Raw genomic sequence first — 20,279 nt, 5'->3', positions numbered from 1 at the left:
CTCCAGCCGCTGCGGTCGTCAGCAGGCGACTCAAATGTGTTTGAGTCGACGCCTGTCAATTTCATGTCTCGTTTGCAGACATCATAGAAGCGCAGAGCTGGACGGCCAGTTGGTCGCCGTCCAGAAGCTAGTTCACCGTACATGATGTCTTTGGGTATGCGTCCATCGTCCATCCTGTGTACGTGACCAAGCCATCGCAAACGGGGTAAGACGCTATATAAAAACCACATATTATTATTTATTATTAATCATTTATTAAATTATAAAAATACGACACAGATAAATATAGGTTTTAATGTCTCTTTAATTATTCTAAGGCTCACAATTTTCTATTCATCAGTGGTAGTCTGTGTAAACAACAAAACCATATATATAAAAAGTTTCAGGCTGGTGCAAGTCTTCGGTCAACAACAAAAAAACCCAACAGAACTACAACAAGATATAAATTAAAATTCGTCTTTACTGGGTCTGAAACTGAAAAAAAGTGTGTATAAAGTATGTATGACACAGTGACAGACAAAGCAAGAAAGAAAAAAAAAACAAGAAAAAATCCATCCCATAAAATCAATCTTCCACGCCTGGGGAAATTTTGGTCCCTCCAGAAACAACAACACTTAACAAATGTAAGACAAAGACGAGACATGACGCTTGTTAGGTGATATTACAATTTTTTTCAGACAGAGGCAATGCAATTAACAGCCAGGTACTCATTTTATACCTGAATACGGTGATTGAATGTGAGTAAAGAGCCTTTTCCAAGTACTCAAACAAGCTTAGCTCAGAGCGGGACTCAAGACCAGGACCTTTTAGTCTGAAGGAGAGTGCCATACTACTAGACCACATACCAGTACAAAATAAAGACATTTTTAAAGGAAAATAAAAATCCAACAAACCATGTTAGGTTGCTCGTACAACTTTCCATCTAGATTGATGCCTGTAAACCCTGTGCCATTGTCGTGTTGGTTTAGTCTGATTTCACCCAGATGCGTCTGAAAAGGGATGGTTTTTAAAGATGAGTATGGTCATATTTCCAAAAAAAATTGAACATTACTTACAACAAGCAGGTTTAACTGAAGGATGGTAGAACCAATAAATATTTCTTTTTGTTTCTGATCACGATCACGATCTGATCATAGAGGAAAAGAACAATAAAAACAAAACAAAACAACTTGGGCATTTATTTAGCATAACATCCACTATACATGCTCAAATCACTTTGCAAAGATTCCAAAGTCAACAGAAACACTTAATATGTAGGACGAGACATGATGCCTGTAAGGTGACAAAACAAATTTTACGACAGAGATAACGCTGTTATCAGTCAGGTACTCATTTTACACCTTAGTACAGTGAAAGAATACAAGTAAAGAGCCTAATCCAAGGACTCCACTTTGCACCACTCACAGCAGGACTCAAACCCAAGACTTACCAGTTCACAGGCGAGTATCATAGCACAGCAGTCTCTAATGGCATCACATTACTATGCTATGATGATCTATCAAGGCTGCAATTTCCTCGCTGCATTTGTGTACAGTCATGAAACTGCCTGGAAGCTTTGTCACAACACAATGCTCAACTAGACGCTCTGCTGTCTCGAGATCTTTGCCACAACACGTACATATGGGACTCATACCACAAGTCCAAGTCCTTGTGCGGCTATGTGGTCTTGTGGTATGACACTCACTTTCGGATAGGAAGGTCCTGGGTTTGAGCCTCGCTCGGCGCATAGTTGAGTCCTTGGAAAAGAACCTTTTCTCACATTCTCTCACCATACTCAGGTGTAAAATGAGTACCTCGCTGTTTACAGCGTTGTCTCTGTCCGAAAAAATTGTAATATCGCCTAGCAGGCGTCATGTCACGTCCTACATTTAAGTGTTGCTGTTGGCTAAGGACCCCTTGTAAAGTGCCTTGAGCACGTTTAGTAGATATTGTGCTCTATAAAAGCTCCTTTTTTTTTTTAAAGTCCACAAAGCCACCCAAAACAATGCACACAAAAATAAATAAAATAAAAGAAAAAAGATATATTATTCGAATTCGTATTTTTAAAAAAATCAACGCTTACCTGTAATTTGTGAACGGAGTGGTGTTTGTCTCTCTCCTCCACTGTGGGTTCTTGCCAGCTTTTCTCCACAATCACGGGCTGTTTGCTGCTCAACGTGGACTTGTACGTTCCGGGCTGCATTTTGTCCAGTCGCCTCCCCTTCATCTGTCTCAAGACGTGTTTCTCGATGTCAAGGGCGAGACACACTTGGGCACGGAACTGACGTCTCTTGCGACGGTTGTCTTCCTTGGACTCTACCACTGAGTTGATATAAAAAAATAAAAGATCATATTTGTGAGTTACTGCCTCAGCACGATATTATATTGGAGTGGTTTAGATGTTTGGACAAGAACAAACCAAGAACAAATGGATGTCCAGGTCAGACACAGAAAGTGGCGATGAGTTGGCCATACCCTGCGGAAAGAGCCCTGTAATATAACCAAGCAGGCTCTTGAATGGAACCCACAGGGCAAGAGGAAATGGGGTCGTCCAAAACAAACTTGAAGGAGAGGCCTTCGCTGAGATTTGAGCGTCTCCAATCTTACCTGGAGTGAGGCAAAGGTCTGTGCCAAGGACAGAAGAAGATGGAAGAGTGCTGTTGAGGCTCTTTGCTCCGCCAGGAGCCAAGAGGCATGAGTCAAAGTAAGTCAGGGTTTAGATGTTAAAGACTGAATGCATGGTCATAAGCATGAAACTTGGGTTTGTTAAGTGTATATAATATGTGATGTATGTGATTTACTGCCTTTTACTGAAATTATGGCGGATTCAAACATATGCCAGAGAGAAAATAAATTCAAAGTTAAAATGACCAGAATTGAGAAATTCAGATAGGTCACATTTTGGCTGTGAATTCAACTTTAAATAACAAAAATAAAATAAGCTTGTGTATTTATTTATATACATATATTTATTTATATATAGATAGTATGCGCTTGGCTAAGAAGCTCACAACATTGCCATCCAGATGTATAGCAGACGAACACACAAAACTATGTGTAACCACGAACTTTTATAGTCTGGATAATACAGTTTAGTGAGAATTATCATAAAAGCGGATGGCAAAAAGCAATAACAAAGACCTGAGTAACGTCATCTTCATTCTATCTATATATAGTTCAATATCCACTGAATGTGATCAGAGCACTTTACAAGGGGTCCCTGACCAACAGCAACACTTAACATGTAGGACGAGACATGACACCTATTAGGCAAAACGACAAATTTTTTTTTTCCCCGACAGAAACAACACTGTTAATGGCCAGGTACTCATTTTACACCTGAGTTCAGTGAGGGAAAGTGAGTAAAGAGCCTTTTCCAGGAACTGAACTATGTGCTGCTCATAGCAGAACTCAAACCCTAAACCTTCCAATCCACATGTGAGTTTCATATCACAATAGCGCATAGCCACACTTTCACCATCTAGGTCACTGCAACATAACACTGTTTTGTGATGATGGGTCACATAATATTGTATTTTCAAGTGATGAAGCGTAAAATTTCACTTTACTGGCAATTTAACTTGAAAATCACTTGTAAGCATCTGCTTGATCCTGATATAAATACAGTGGATGAGTTTGGTTGCAACGAGAATCCTGGGTCCAAGTATTAATTTTCGTCATTCCTGAGCTCTCATTATAAATGATTTTCAAGGGCAACAACCAAATTACAATATTTTGACTTAGTGGTAGTGAAATGATAAGGATGATCATCATGATAGTGATGAAGATAGATGATTTTGATGATGATGGTGGTGATTATTATGAGGATGATGATGATGATGATGATGATGATGATGATGATGGCGATGATGATGATGATGATGGCGATGATGATGATGATGATGATGATGGCGATGATGATGATGATGATGATGATGATGATGATGATGATGATGATGATGATGATGACGATGATAATGATATCTAAAATCAAGTCGCAACAGTCTAATGTATAAAAAAAGCGTTGCAACCTCATACCTTCAGGTGGGACAAAAGCCTTCCCACTGGAAACCCACACTTCAATTGGAGCTCTGAGAATAATGTCTAACGACGGCAAACGAATGTTCCTCAACAGTTCATCCCGCTCGCGTCGGATTTTCATGGCCTCTGCATTATCCACATCTGAAATAAGTAAAATTTTGAAATTTCAAATTAATATATAGAGTGTTGCTATTGGTTCTTGGTTGTGTATTTTTTACATTTTTGTGCATTTGCATATATATAAATGTATACATTGTCGCCATAGATTCTCAACTTTGTGTTTATACATTTTCATGCATGCCACGTCTGTAAACGAATTTCCATTTTTTTAAAAGAATAAAGTATATATTATTATTATTATTATTATTATTATTATTATTATTATTATTATTATTATTATTATTATTATTATTATTATTATTATTATTATTATTATTACTATTATGAACTATGGTTCACTGTCTGATGAGATAAGATTGGCATCATTGGCCAAGCAGTGTCTAGTGTTGGAATGAAGTCAAGCAACATTGAGCAGGTTCTGACAACTGTATGGGTGACAAATGTCTGATGAGATAAGATTGGCATCATTGGCCAAGCAGTGTCTAGTGTTGGAATGAAGTCAAGCAACATTGAGCAGGTTCGGACAACTGTATGGGTGACAAATGTCTGATAAGATAAGATTGATATTGTATTTCTAGCATCATTGGCCAAACAGTGTCTAGTGTTGTAATGAAGTCAAGCAATAATGAGCAGGTTCGGATGAATGTATGGGTGGCAATGATTTAAAAAATCCAGCTCTAAAGTTTTAACCTAGGTTATCCCATTTGAATAAAATCTGAGTGAGTGCCTGATTATAGGTAGTGATGTTTTTTTTGTTTGTTTGTTGCTTTAGGTCTCTTCCAACACAATTGAGGTTATATGAGAGACCGCTGAAACAAAAAAACAAGCAATCTAACAAAAATAGTACAAATGTAAATCAAAATCATAACCTAAAGATGTCATAAGCTAAATTATAAATAACCAAGAACAAACAGGCAGAAGATTTACAGAAAAAAAAATATCCCCTGTCAAAAATACAATCACAAACCAAAGAAGCAGGATAGGCTAGTAAAGAGAAGAAGAAACGACATCACTATCGGATCGTACACCTATGCGAACATCATAGGTATATGATTCAAGGGTGATGCTCCCATCCAACCACCCGCCACTATCGGATCGTACACCCATGCGAACATCATAGGTATATGATTCAAGGGTGATGCTCCCATCCAACCACCCGCCACTATCGGATCGTACACCCATGCGAACATCATAGGTATATGATTCAAGGGTGATGCTCCCATCCAACCACCCGCTAGGTAGTGATGGATTCTGTGAGAATGTTAGAACATGAAGGTGATACTAGGCTGCTAGAAGCTGTGGACTGTAAAAAGTAATAAACAAAAATGAATATAAAAGCTTCAAAAAAAAGAACAAAATACCCACCAAGGAACGTTTTGGGCTCAAAACCCTTCTTCAGTCAACAACAAAAAAACAATAAAGACATAAATGCATTACTAAATTCCAGAAAGACGAACATATTCGCCCTCTCAGTATACCAACCTCTTTGATCCGAGTTCTCCTCCAGTTGCTGAGATGAATCTTCCTCCTCTTCCTCACCCTCCTCAACTCCCCTTCCTCTCTGAACTCCTCTCTCGCCCTCCTCCTCATTCAAGGTCATGAGGGCTGCTGATCTCTTCAACCGGGTTGCTATCTCCACATTCGCTGCGGATTGAAGACGTTTCAATTTGGCTGCCTCGTCCTCGTCATCTCTTTCTTCCAACGATTGATTGTCTCCTGAAAATATCAATAGAATGACTGTCATCCTGACTCAAAATCAAAAATGGAGTATAGGATGAAGTAAAAATTTGAGCTTTTTATAGCCCAATATCCACTAAAATGTGTTCATAGCGCTTTAGAATGGGTCCCTGGTCAACAGCAACATTTAACATGTAGGAAGGGACATGACGCCTGTTAGGCGATATTACAATTTTTCGGACAAAGACAACGCTGTTAACGGCAAGGTACTCATTTTACACCTGAGTACGGTGAGAGAATGTGAGTAAAGAGCCTTTTCCAAGGACTCAACTATGCGCCGAGCGAGGCTCGAACTCAGGACCTTCTGATCCGAAAGCGTCATACCACTAGACCACATAGCCGCAGGATTAAATAAGATGAACTTAACCCTCTCCTTACCAACTACAGGAAAATCGTCAAATTCATTACAATATTCCTTCAGAACCATTAGGCCCATGGAGCCGGAGTTTATCCTGGTTTCTATAGCGTGAATAACAATTGCTTGATATCCTTTGGATAGGACTCTAATCTATCGCAAAGTACTTTCCACTAAAGCTAACAGACTCAGCTACCCACTCATAGCTGGGAGGACAGGGGGGGTCTGAAAAAATCTCGACTGCACCCGGGATCGATCTTGTTCCTTTTGCATGTGAAGCGAGTGCTCTACCAACTGAGCTATCGCCCCCCCCCCCCCTTCATTACAATACACTGAGAAAGAAAAGAGAACCTACCAGCATCCAACTGGGCTGACTTGTCTTTGTTCAGGGCCAGCATGTTGACCATCTCAATCTTACAGTTCTCTATGGCGTGGTCCACCAGCTCGTCGATGTCCAAGACCAGGGAGCCGTCCTCTAAATAAATCCGACGTGGTGCGTTGTTCATGCTCAGTCTGTGGTTACATTGACTCAGAAGCTGTGAAAAAAAATAATACAAATATATATTTTTAATAGGGCAGAGAAGTCGTGACACGTCACACCTTCTACGCTTCCAGTACAAAACTCCTTGGAAGTGTGTATGTAACTAGTCCTTGCGTTGTTCATGCCCAGTCTGTGATTACATTGACTCAGAAGCTGTTAAAAAATAATACAAATATACATTTGTGTCATCACACCTTACTAATGAAAGAGTGAAAATGGAGAGGCTTTATATGGGAACAATACAGACAATGGACGTTTCGGGTACAAACCCTTCGTCAACACAACAATACACAAATTTTTAACATGAAAAACAAATAAAATTCCGCTTTGCCAACCAGTTAGAGACTGAATGACCTTTACACAAAAGACAGCTCTCTCAATTTCTCTTTTCATCCTCAATTTTGTAATTAAACCTTTTATTTGATGTCAGCTAAATTGTTTGTTTATTGACTTCCACCATATATTTTTCCTTACATTCAAAGTTGTGTAAAACTGTCAGTGGATGATAAAATACAATCTGAGATTTTGTAATTATAGACTATTGTATAAGGCATTTAAGGGATAATTCCTATATTCAGCCTTTAACTCTCTCCTTAAAGTCCATGTTCAATATTTCCTAAAATGTCATGCCAAAAGCATGCTAACCATCATTTTGTTTGCAAAAAATGCTCTATAAGACAACATTCAGTTCATATAAATTTAACAAAGATTATTCTTCAAATTTGTGATCTGCTACATAAATCTGAGCAAGAAAAACGTTCATTATGTCCTAACAAATGTGATGATTTTTCTGTAGGTGGTAAAGTTGTGTAAAACTGTCTGTGAATGATAAAATACAAGCTATCTGAGATTTTGTAGTTATAAACTATTGTATAAGTCATTTAAAGGATAATTCCTATATCCAGCCTTTAATAAGATAAGATAAGAAGATAAGATATTTAATCCAATTTCCTTACGCCTTGAATACTAGACCCACAGACAATCTCTCCTTTCCTGAGACGTCCTTCACCGTTCTTGTATGCCATGATCTTCACTGTGCGCACTGTTTTAGCAGCGTTGATTTCCTTGGATATGGTCTGAACGCTAGTCTGTCTGCGGAGAACTTCAAGAACATCCTGCCAGTAACGCAGAGAGATTTCGGCCTCATATGTGGACAGATCCACTTTGTTGTTGAGGACAGCAAAACTTCCAACTTGACGTATCTTTAGTTTTTTAGCTGTGGTAATTGAGTTTGTAATTAAAATAATTAGAAATTGTGATACTAAAATAATAATAATAATAATGATGATAATGATAATAATAATAATAATAATAATAATAATAATAATAAATAATAATAATAATAAATAATAATAAACAATAATGATGATAATGATGATGATGATGATAATGATGATGATGATGATGATGATGATGGTGATGATGACGAAGAGGAGGGGTAGAAGGGGAAGGGAATGAGGAAAGTGATAGAGAGGAAGAGAAGATGGGAGAAGGACAGGGGAAGGAGGGAGGAAATGGGAAGGTAGGATGACAACATTAATAATAAAATCAAGGAGGGTAAAAAAGAGGATGATGATAGTGGATATTAATATTATTATTATTATTATTATTATCATTATTATTATTATTATTATTATTATTATTACTATTATTATTATTATTATTATTATTATTATTATTATTATTATTATTATTATTATTATTATTATATATTATTATTATTATTATTGTTATAAGCAAATTTTGTGTCGATTTTAATAACGATATAATGACAAGGACGACAACAAAACTGGTTTATGAAATTGATAACAATTCTTAGGTTAACTCTTTAAGATTCAACCCGACAAAAACCGACAACAGCATAATATTCATGGGCGGGGTAGTCAAGACTGGCCTCAGTAAGTAAAATCCAATCGTTGTGAAGGAAATGACAGGCCCTGTCACTGCCGCAGGGTGTTTTCAGCTTTGATTTTTATAAATTTGCCGACAGAAAAGAAAATACGTTTCAGAAATTGCGATTTAAATCCTATTTTATTTGCGGGTGAAAATCATTGATATTGCACTTTGTTTGGTAAAAATCGGTAAAAAATTACGACTTTGGTGATGAAAAATGACTTTGAAGACCATTATTGTAAACTTTTAAAAATATTATGAATAATTTATAACTCCCTTATTTGTGGGTCGATTTTGTCATTCGAGGTATCAATTTTATTGTAATAAAGAGATAGGAACTTCAGAGTTATTTTTTCTGATGCGAAATTATTACTTTGTAATTTTAGCACCAAGAAAAATAGTCGGTAAATAAATTTGTTACACCTCTTTGATAGACCGCCGGGGTCCGTTCGTGTAGAATTGTGAATCAAGCATCTCAAAGTCTTCGACCAATCACAGGCTATCTATCCAGCTGGCCGAAACAAAGACGCTTCTCCCCGTCGATGTATTACGCTATTGTTATGCAAGGAATATAACACCTTATGGAGTAGGCCTAAAAGCTAAAATCTAAAAGTAAAAAATATAATTCTGAGGAATTTGAAAGTCACATTGCTGAAATCAGCTTGAAAAAAGAAGTACATTGGTCTTTGTTTCATAAAAATCGGTTGAAAACCAACTGTTTTACGAATAAATTTGATTTTAAAAATTGCTTTTGTTTATTTTAGCTTTTTTTAGCAACTTTTTTATTTATCGGCCGATTTTCTTGATTTTTATATCATTCTTTATATCTCAATGAGACGAGATCAGTAATATACTTTGTTTGTTTCAAATGTAACTAGAACATAATTTGGCTTTTTTACCTATCGACCATGCCTGGATAATTTATTCAACAACGTGGCGATGTGACGCAACTATTCCATGGCCGTCTTCCACTGCATCGACGATGATTCAATTCATTGTTGACGGCTGTAGACACGTGAGCTGCCAGAACGACCAATCGTTGAAGGGTCAAGATGCTCAGTAGCCAATCGTTCTTCGGTCAAAAAACTTATGAACTCACGAGAACAAAAGTTTGAAATTTGGTGATGGATGGACCTATGAAATCGTTTCTGGGCGGAGTTTAGCCATGAGTGACCGTAGAAAACGAAAAGGCGACTACAGATATCAAAGAGTAGGCTTATATCATCAAAGGATGTCTACATGATTGACATGGCCATATAGGGAACTCATTATCTACTCCCCCAAAAAGAATCTGAACACGAGAGGGTTAAATGATTCAATTCTACTCACCATCACCCATAGCACAGTGGAAATGTGAGTTGGGTGGCAGTTTTTGTACTTTGTACCGGCCACGCATCGACCTGGCACAGGACATGCACAAGCTGTGTTCTACTGGGCCGTCTTTGGATGGGAACTCAACAGTGTAACCCTTGAGAGAATTTAAAAAAAATAAAATAATTAAATGGTAACATCGTAACAGGTGTCATTTCTCATCCTTCATGTTATGTTCACTTAAAATAAACTGCATTCTGATAAACTCTCGCTTAAAATAAACTCTGACACTGGCCCCCATTGTTCTGCTCGAAACCATTAGTAATTTTAAAAGGTCAAGATAAACTCCATCCATGAGCTAGTCTGGATAAGATAAACTCATTAATATGGATCTGCACGACTGGGACTGGGATAGACAGTGAGTCCCTCAATCATCCCTCCAAACCCCCCCATCCCCACCCCCTCCCACCCTCATCTCCCAGCTTTTATTCTCATCGTTGCACAACACATTCACTTAGAGCAATCAAAAAACAATATTGCTATATCATTCAAGGCGTGTGCACTGAATCCAGAAACATGTCAACACATGATGCGTACACTCACACACGCACGTGAACATTTGGTTTTGTGCCTTTGTCATAGCACACTAGAGACAAAGGGAATAGGGGTCAAGGCCTTTGTCTATCATGCCTGCCCTTCCCTCCCCATTGTCTCATTCACGGCAAAGGCATGCCGCTGCAAAGTGGGCATCTTGTGGCTTAACAGGAAGCTGGGCTGTCTTTCTGGGGATACGCATTTAAGTAAAGGAGGATAACAAAGAGATTAAACAAATGTTTGTGTGCTGAAGGTTTGTTCCCCTTGAGTTTAGGATAGAATAAACCTCAGAAAAAAATAAACTTTTTGTCTGGTCACCAGGAGTTTTTATCTTAAGCAGACCACAATGTGTTGTTTGATAAGGACCTCTTTAAAGTGCTTTGAGAACATTTAGACGATATTCCACTATGTAAAACCAGCCTAATATTTTGGGGTGTTTTTTTTCTTGTATTTTTTTTTTAATGCTAATCTAGCACTTTGGACTCAACTTTTTATAATATACAACTTAAAAATTCAGTATCAAGTTCATTTGGACATATTACCAGAGTAAGGATCACATGCGTTTGACAATAAAAACAAGAAAAAAAATTAATTAAAAGAGTGATGCTCTTACCGGTTGTTCAATGTCTGCAGCTTGAGCGATAGCAAAGGTACAAACATCAGCCTTGTTGGCAGCAGTTATCTCTGAGGGAGACATTAAAAAAACAGAGTTCTCAATAAAACTGAATTTCTTTGCATGGTTTAAAAAATATAAAATTAATTTTTTAAAATTAATGAGTAAAATCGCCTAAGAGTCGTCATGTCTTATCCTAGATGACAATGTTGCCGTTGTTAGGGACCACTTTTAAAGCACTTTGGGCACATTTAGTGGATATTGCACCACATAAATGCTAAAGTTTTTTTTTTACAAGTTTAAATAAAACATTTAATAGAGATAAGACAGTGGTTTCCGGTCACTGACCTCAGTATAAATTTATCTGTATGCAATTTAACTGTATTTCGGCAAGGGATCCCATGGTGGGGGTGCTTAAGTGCATACTCATTACCATCATCATCTTCATCATCATCATCATCATTGTTGCTTGTCGCTCCAACACCAACCCTACTCCACAGCATCTGTGGAGCAGAATCTTAGGTCATAGTGCAGCTAGGCTCATCCTGGCATTCTCTAAGGATGTGCTCCATCGTCTGCTCTGGGCATCCACATGTACATAAGCTAGTCTCAGCCAGCCCCCACTTTTTCATGCTTCCAGCTGTTCTACCAATTTTTGCCAGTGCTCTGTTCCGTGTTACCCATTCATTCCTGGAGAGCTCAGTTTTGCAGGGCAGTTCTTCTCTCAGAACTTCAACGGCTTCATTTGCATGATTGTCCCACTCCCTCCATGTGGAAAGTCTGTATACAACTGGGGTGACTGTCACTAGATCATCCTGGTAGGCAAGCTGCATGACAGCCCGTCTGGATATTCATATTCATGAACTAAATGGCAATCCAAGCCAAACCTTACCGGACACTCACCCGTCTGGCAGGCCACAGCTTGCTGAGCACCCTTCCATTCTGTGGCTATGTGGCCTAGTGGTATGACACTCGCTTTCGGATCTGAAGGTTCTGGCTTCGAGCCTCACTCAGAGCATAGTTTAGTCCTTGGAAAAGACTCTTTCCTCACATTCTCTCACCGTACTCAGGTGTAAAATGAGTACCTGGCTGTTAACGAACGTTGTCTTTGTCCGAAAAATTGTAATATCGCCTAACAGGCATCATGTCTCATCCTACATTTAAATGTTGCTGTTGACACAGGATCCTTTGTAAAGCGCTTTGAGCACATTTAGTGGATATTGCGCTACATTTTTAATTTTAAAATTCTGTTCTACCTACAGACTCTGCCTTCAAAGACATTAAACTGAACCAGAGTGACTTACCCTTATCAGGAAGGTCGGTAGCAAAGGCGTGGATGAACCCAGACTCAGCATCGTAGTACCATTTCTGGTGGGCCTTGCCAAACATGGTGGTTTGCCTCAGCTGCAGATTGACGGGACATCCTACCAAGGTGAAGGTTGAAGGGTCATCGGAGAGGGTGGTGGGCGTGCCGACAGTCAGCACCAGGTGGGAATTGCTACGGGGTCGAATTTCCCTGTAAAGAAAAAAAAAAATTATACAGAATCATATGACATGCGTGACCAACCATGCAGCTATGTGGTCCAGAGTTCAAGTCCTGTTCTAAGCTGTGCATAGTTGAGTCCTTGGAAAAGACTTTTTACTCAAATTCTTTCACCATACTCAGGTGGTGTACAAAGAGTACCTGGCCGTTAACAGCATTGTATCTGTCTGAAACAAATTGTAATATTGCCTAACAGGCATTACGTCTCATCCTACGTGTTAAGTGGTCATCATTATCTAAGGAAACTTTGTAAAGCATTTGAGCATTTTTATTGGATATTGCGCTATATATCTGTCCAATTATTTATTTACTAATTATCCCAATCCAGTATTATGTAGGGACAAACCTGATAGTAAAAGTTGACTTTTAAGTCTTATTTGCTTACTTATTACTTATCCGAACCAGTGACCACCTGAGCTCTAGCCCTTCAGTCATTGTGTCATGACATAGAAGTTGGACGTCTTTTGTAGTTGTTCCAGATTTTAGTGAATTTAATTCTAAATCATCATAAAGTAGTCCTTCAGAACTATAAGGCTCATGGACCCTGAGTTTATCTCTGTTTTTCTGGAGTTAAACAGACAATAGCAATTGCTTGTTACTCTTTGGATAGGACACTAGTCTATCAAAAAGTATTATACTTTCCATCAGATCTAACAGACCACGCTAATCAATCACTGCTGGGATGACCAGTGGGAAAGTAGCCCTGCATAGCTATAACAGCCATGGAGGTTGAGTTTATCCCTGTTACTATAGCTTTAAATAAAAGACAACAGCAATTGCTCGTTACCCTTTGGATAGGAAACAAGTCTATCAAAAAGTGATTTTTATCACATTAATCACTGCTGGGATGAAGGCTGAGTCAAAATAATATCTCGACTTCACTGGGATTCAATCCCGGTAACTTTGGAATTGTAGCAAGTGCTCTTCCAACTGAGTTATTGTGACCTCAACTTTTGATTAGAAAATTTGAATTACATTAGATGCTTCCATTGGCAACAGTAAATGTAGTTTCTTAAACTGAAGGGGGAAAAAAATCAAATTTCGTAACACCACTAAATTTGACTTTAAATTATTCTCTTTGTTTACAATAATGAAGTTGTTTTCCATTGTTTTTAAAAATGGCAGTAAAAGAGTCTTACCCATTTTCTCGAATGTGCCACTGCTGCATAATGTCATCTGGCCGACGTTTGGCCAGGACAACATCCACAACCCTTCCCTCTGCCTCGGCCATTGACAACACCAAGGTACGATTCGTAACAAGAGCCAAGAAACCGTCCTCGTAGGTGAATTTCTGTAAGGCCTCTCTCGACATGGATGATGTTGTTTGGGGTCTGTGTGGAAAGATTTATTGAATTAAAGCATATTTGAGACACCTCGCTTCAAAACGGTATTATGTCGGGATGATACAGATGCTGAAAATTGAATTTATAGCCAGAAATTTAGTTTGTATGTTTTACTGAGGAGAATTGATATCACAATTTAGTGCGATGAATACCAACAATTCAAAATATTAACCAGTTGACTTTTAGCATCTGGTTCATCCCGACATAATACCGTTTTGAGACGATGGGTCACATTTGATATAACATAGACCCTAAAGACAAATTTCCCTTTATTATGATTATACAGGGAGTTGTTTTAAAAAAATTAGACTTAAGTGCAATATAAATTATGTTATTATATTGTGCAGCTAAGTGGTGTAGTGGTATGGACACTCGCCTTCGGATCAGAAGGTCCTGGAATCGAGTCTTGATCTGAATGAGTACCTGGCCATTAACAGCGTTATCAGTCTAAAAAATTGTAATATCACCTAACAGACGTCGTGTCTTGTCCTACATATTAAATATTGCTGTTGGCTAGGGACCCTTGTGTAAAGCACTTTGAGCATGTTTAGTGAACATTGCACCATATAAAATCTCTTTTTAAATTCTTTTACTGTAACATTATTTTTTGCACAATTTTCTTTTTTTTTTCGTATCAAAATATCATTGTGAATGTCTTATCACTCTGACATCATTCTATCAATATTTTAATGTAAATGTTGCTGCTCGAAGCTCGGAAGAAATAAATAATAATGTGAAATTGAATGTAAGCTTCAATTTATTACGTCACAACCACATTTTCTCATTCATCAGTAGTGTTTCATCCATCCTGTTTTGTTGATAAAGGGGAAACCCAAAATGTTCATTTGATCTGTTTTTGTAATTGAAGCTTACATTCAATTTCACATAATTATTCAATATTATAACATTTTGACAATTCTATTTTTCTGTTTTCAATCAAATTATCATGTAATTCTTAAATTATAAAATTCGCCATGCACCTCTCCAATGCATGGAGGGAATGCTAGTTATTATGTATTATTCTATAAAATTATTAACAATCTGTCCTCAGTGTCAACATTAAAAAATTGAGCTTTTTATAGAGCGCAATATCCACTAAATGTGCACAAAGCGCTTTACAAGGGGACCCTGGCCAACAGCAACATTTAACATGTAGGGCGTGACATGACGCCTTTTAGGCATTATTACAATTTTTTTCGGACAGAGACAACACTGTTAACGGCCAGGTACTCGTTTTACACCTGAGTGCAGTGAGAGAATGTGAGTAAAGAGTCTTTTCCAATGACTCAACTATGCGCCGAGCGAGGCTCAAACCCAGGACCTTCTGATCCGAAAGTGAGTGTCGTACCACAAGACCACATAGCCGTACAACAAAACACAGCCATTACGATAATCTTACTTGAATCTCTCGTACATGTCCCTGTCTGTGTATTTCTTGGCCTCCGGGTCATCATTGTCCATGCTGTTGTTGACGTTGACCAGTCTCTCCCAAGGCCACTTCAAAGAATTGAGCCTTTCCTCTGCCCTCTGGTGAGCAATGTCGTGTGCAGTGCTACAGAGTAAAATATAATACATAAAATAGATAAATAATATAAACTATATTGTTGAGGTTCATTCAAAGTTATACACAATTCCTTGGATAAATTGTTTGAAAATATAAAATTAAGAAATTAAGTAGAAGGCACCAGTATAAGATAAAGAACTGAAAAAGTGTGTATGACTGTTTTTTTAGGACTTTTTTTCTTGTATTTTTCATTCTTGCTTTGTCTGGCACCTTTCATACACACCTGTTCAGTTCTTTACCTCGATTAATAACATAATCTGATTAGTCATATATGGTAGCCATATGGTAAATTTTAACAGTGTTAATAACCTATTTTTATGTACAAAACTGATTAAGGCTGACAAGAGAACTGCAAGATTTATTTTCACAAACACAATTTTGAAAGTAAATATTTTTAAGAGTTAAATCTTGAAACTCAAATTTTATAGAGCAAAAATATTGAATAATATACAGCAAAACAATGAAAAAAAAAAGGAATGTGAATCTTCTATTTAACCATACTTCATTAATTGTATTTTTTTTTTTTCAAAATTTTTTATCATGTATGAAAATAATTGTTTGTCACCCCTTGAAAAAAGCCAAAGACTGAAACATTATGTATTCTTTCTATAAATCTAAGCCATTAATATTCTTTTCACCTGCCCTGTTTGCTCCAATAGCCACGCCCCCCCCCCCCCCCCCCCACCCCTCCCTGTTTTTCCCCATTACCCTCTCTCTATTCTGAAAGGGAAAGAAGAGAATTTTAAAAAGAATAAAAAGCATCAAACTAACCTTTTGCCTGTGAGAGGGTCTACAGTAGAAGCTGCTTCAGATGCTTTTTCCTGGTCCTCTACAACTGGATTCGACAATGGCAGATTCAGGGACGTGTCACCCCTGTCGTTGGAATCGTCCTGGTCCTTGCTCCATTTCTGGTTGACGATCACTTTGGAGTTAGAGGCAAGAGGTCCATTTACCTCCAGGACAAAATCTGGATAATATAAAGCACAAAATAAACAAAACCTCAAAGAAGTCATAAGGCCAATGGAGCCAAAGTTAATCCCAGTTTCTGTAGACAATAACTAAATTGTGGCTATGTGGTCTTGTGGTATGACACTTGTTATCAGACTGGAAGATCCTGGGTTTGAACCTTCTTGGCGCGTAGTTGAGTCCTTGAAAAAGGCTCTTTACTCACATTCTCTCACCTTACTCAGGTGTTAAATGAGTACCTGACCGCTGACAGCATTGTCTCTGTTGGGGAAAAAAAGTTATATCGCCTAGTTCTCATTCTACATGTTAAGTGTTGCTGTTAGTCAATTACCCTTTGTAAAGTGCTTTGAGCATGTTTAGTGGATATTGCACTATATAAAAAGCTCAAAAGTTAAAAAATTACATGCAACTCTTTAGATAGTGCAAACAGAGATAATCATAAATAACTGAAAAGAGCCACATTTTATGACAAGGAACTCACATAACAAAATAATTTATAGAGCACCTAATTCTTGAATGTGCCTCGAGGCCCGTTACATAAAATAAGGCTCTATAACAGGATAAATATATCATGCTATAAATACCTATGGTAGGAAGAAAAAAAATATAAAATTTAAAAAAAAATTGAGCTTTTATATAGCGCAATATCCACTAAATGTGCTCAAAGCGCTTTACAAGGGGTCCCTGGTCAACAGCAACATTTAACATATAGGACGGGACATGCCGCCTGTTCGGCGATATTACAATTTTTTGGACAAAGACAACGCTGTTAACGACCAGGTACTCATTTTACACCTGAGTACGGTGAGAGAATGTGAGTAAAGAGTCTTTTCCAAGGACTCAACTATGCGCCGAGCGAGGCTCGAACCCAGGACCTTCCGATCCGAAAGCGAGTGTCATACCACTAGACCACATAGCCGCACATTATACTCTTATAACTTTTCAAAATAATTGATTAATCATTGTAAAACCAAGGTGTATTCTACTTTAAGCTCTTTGCATATTTTTTCCAAAGACAAACATAAATACAAAATACTAAACACTATTACAGTTGTGACTCGGCTTTGAGTCTTTAGATCAACACAACGATCTCTTGTCATGTAATTAAAGCGGCTATGTTGTCTTGTGGTATGACACTTGCTTTTGGATCCGAAGGTCCAGGATTCGAGCCTCGCTTGGCGCATAGTTGAAAAGACTCTTTACTCACATTTTCTCACTGTACTCAGGTGTAAAATGAGTACCTGGCTGCTAATGGTGTTGTCTCTGTCCCCAATAAAATTGCAATTTCGCCTAACAGGCGTCATGTCTCGTTCTACATGTTAAATGTTGCTGTTGGGTAAGGACACCTTGTAAAGCACTTTGAGCACGTTTAATGGATATTGCGCTATTTAAAAGCTCAAATTATTATCACATACTATCTCAGTCATCTGTTATGTTTCATTCATCTTGTTTGATGATAAATGTGAAACCTGAAACGTCCGCATTATCTGTTTCCATTTATTAAATTGAAGTTTACATTCAATTTCACATTGTTATTTGTTTCTCCGAGCTTCGAGCAGCAACATTTACATTGTTGGGTGAATGTGAAGATTTGGGGAGAATTCTGAAAATGACTGGTAAGGAGAGAGAGTTATGACTTAAAGTTGGTTAACTTTACCCATCTCATTTACACTAAAGGGGGCGATGTGTCCGAGTGGTTTAGGCATTCACTATGATCCGGAAGGTCCTGGGTTCAAGCCCCGCTTCAGGCACTTTTGTTTTTTTTTCTTGGGCAAGATTTTTAACCCCCAATTTGCTCACAGACAACATGGGTAATTCCTGTTGACATCAGACATCCTGTTTAATGGATTATCTATATTCTTTCATGGAATGCCTACGTGACGGGATCTTTTGGTGCCGTTGTGATAGGGCATAAGAATCTACATTACAACTTACTCTGTGGATCTCTAAGGACGCAGAACTGGTAAATTTTGTTGACATCAGAGGTCAGGCGAGACAACTCAAATCTTCTTCTCTGCTCCTTCTGGGTCAATTTTGGATCAAGCCATGTCTCTCCACATGTGACGTAGACAATCTGGTCTCTTTCCACATCTGCCAAAGTGAAGACTTCTGCACCTTTAGCAGTGAAGAGACGTCTGGCAGCAAATGGAAGACCTAGAACGGATGTGCAGTGGTCGAGGAACTGGAGAAAGGATAAAGAAATAGCAATTTTTTCAAAAGTATTGGGATGACTTTGCCTCTCGGAGTGACTTTGCTTCACCAATTTAGTGCATTTTGAGTATTATCAGCTTGTTACATTCATTTGCCTTATCAGAGGTCTTGATTTTCATTTTTTTAAAACAAAAAAACTCTGATGGTGACAAAAAGAGAACTCCCTGATTCCGTTTTTTTCCATTTTAAGATATTGAGGATTATTTCCCCTAAAATTTCTCATTCTGTCTATCAATTTATCATATTATCATATTTAAACTTCAAATTCAAACAAATCTAGGGAAATTCTTGTGCCAGTTGATACTTAAAATAAAGTTTATGTTTCAATTTATCTCAGGGAAAGAAAATCTCAAAAAGTATAAAAATTGACTTAACGAGTTTTGGAAAACCAGCCGAAATATAAAATTGTAAAATTTAGTCCCATGACGGTTGCATATGTCTATAAAACTGTCATTTCTTTGAGGTTTTGAAGACTAGTGGTATGATACTTTGCCTGTGAGTTGGCACAATCCCAGCAGTTTGAGTTCTGTTGTGGGCAACGCAAAGTTGAGTCCTAGGAAAAGGCTTCTTACTCTAATTTATCTGTATTTTACAGCTCAGAGCTTGGTACAAAAGCATTTTGCAATATCTAATAAACTCACCATTTGTAGTTCCATCGCGCGGACATCTTGGTTATAGGATGCAAGGTCAAGGTCATCTGCTGTGTTGTCATTATACATTGGTGATCTCCCTTTGTTTTTCTTATTCTTTGAGTTCTCTTTCTTTGGGGGCTCTTTCAACATCTGCAAGAGTGAATGAAGAATTGTTTAAACCTTACATTCTCTCACCGTATTTAGGTGTAAAATGAGTACCTGGCCATTAACAACATTGTCTCTGTCAGAAGAAATTGTAATATCCCCTAACCAGTGTCATGTCTCATTCTACATGCTAAATGTTGCTGTTGGTCAGGGACCCTTTGTAAAGCACTTTGAGCATGTTTCATGAATATTGCGCTATATAAAAGTTCTTTTTTTTTTTCTTGCTTTGTTTTTAGATTAATCCACAAAGAATTTAAAAAAACAACAATTTTGTAATTCATCATTTACTGAAATTTTTTTCAAAATTGGCTTCACATAAACAATTGTTATAGAAAAATGTATAAATGATTTAATGAAGGTTCCTTGGAGCTTTGTGATCTCATGGTATTACACTTAATTTGTGACTTGTAGGCCATAGGATCGAGTCCCACTATGGGTGGTGAAAAGTCGAGTCATCGGAAATGGCTTTTAACTCAGAGTTACTAACCAAACTCAGGTGTTAAATGAGTACATGGCTAGTACCAGTGTTGTCAAAGTCAGAAAAAAATATTGAAATCACGTCTTACTCGTCTTGCATGTTGCTATATAAAGTGCTTTGAACATATCTAAAGGATATTGCACTGTATCAAAGTTAAAGGTTTTTGTTATTTTTTTTTTTTTTTTTAATTGAT

The 20,279-nt window shown here is 37.7% G+C and overlaps 1 protein-coding gene across 2 annotated transcripts in view; it reads right to left on the bottom strand.

The window, feature by feature from the left end:
- LOC144978733 (doublecortin domain-containing protein 1-like) overlaps window positions 1-20,279 on the bottom strand; it is a 47,410-nt gene that overhangs the window by 5,783 nt on the left and 21,348 nt on the right. For both annotated transcript variants that reach the window (XM_078925165.1, XM_078925164.1), the window contains exons 24-37: window positions 19,453-19,593; window positions 18,536-18,782; window positions 16,406-16,601; window positions 15,470-15,622; window positions 13,867-14,058; window positions 12,489-12,700; window positions 11,185-11,255; window positions 9,996-10,134; window positions 7,730-7,989; window positions 6,588-6,768; window positions 5,623-5,856; window positions 4,018-4,161; window positions 2,063-2,301; window positions 894-989 (exon numbers count right to left, since the gene is read on the bottom strand). In XM_078925165.1, the coding sequence (XP_078781291.1) occupies window positions 894-989; window positions 2,063-2,301; window positions 4,018-4,161; window positions 5,623-5,856; window positions 6,588-6,768; window positions 7,730-7,989; window positions 9,996-10,134; window positions 11,185-11,255; window positions 12,489-12,700; window positions 13,867-14,058; window positions 15,470-15,622; window positions 16,406-16,601; window positions 18,536-18,782; window positions 19,453-19,593 (2,505 nt within the window). The remainder of the gene's footprint in view (window positions 1-893; window positions 990-2,062; window positions 2,302-4,017; window positions 4,162-5,622; window positions 5,857-6,587; window positions 6,769-7,729; window positions 7,990-9,995; window positions 10,135-11,184; window positions 11,256-12,488; window positions 12,701-13,866; window positions 14,059-15,469; window positions 15,623-16,405; window positions 16,602-18,535; window positions 18,783-19,452; window positions 19,594-20,279) is intronic.

The sequence above is a fragment of the Berghia stephanieae genome, chromosome 8 (assembly GCF_034508935.2).
Source record: "Berghia stephanieae isolate SIO BIC M18660-M18661 chromosome 8, UCSD_Bste_1.3, whole genome shotgun sequence".
NCBI classification, from domain to species: Eukaryota; Metazoa; Mollusca; class Gastropoda; order Nudibranchia; family Aeolidiidae; genus Berghia; species Berghia stephanieae.
The sequence above is the reverse complement of the archived record's forward strand: the minus strand, read 5'-3'. Positions and strand labels throughout refer to the sequence as shown.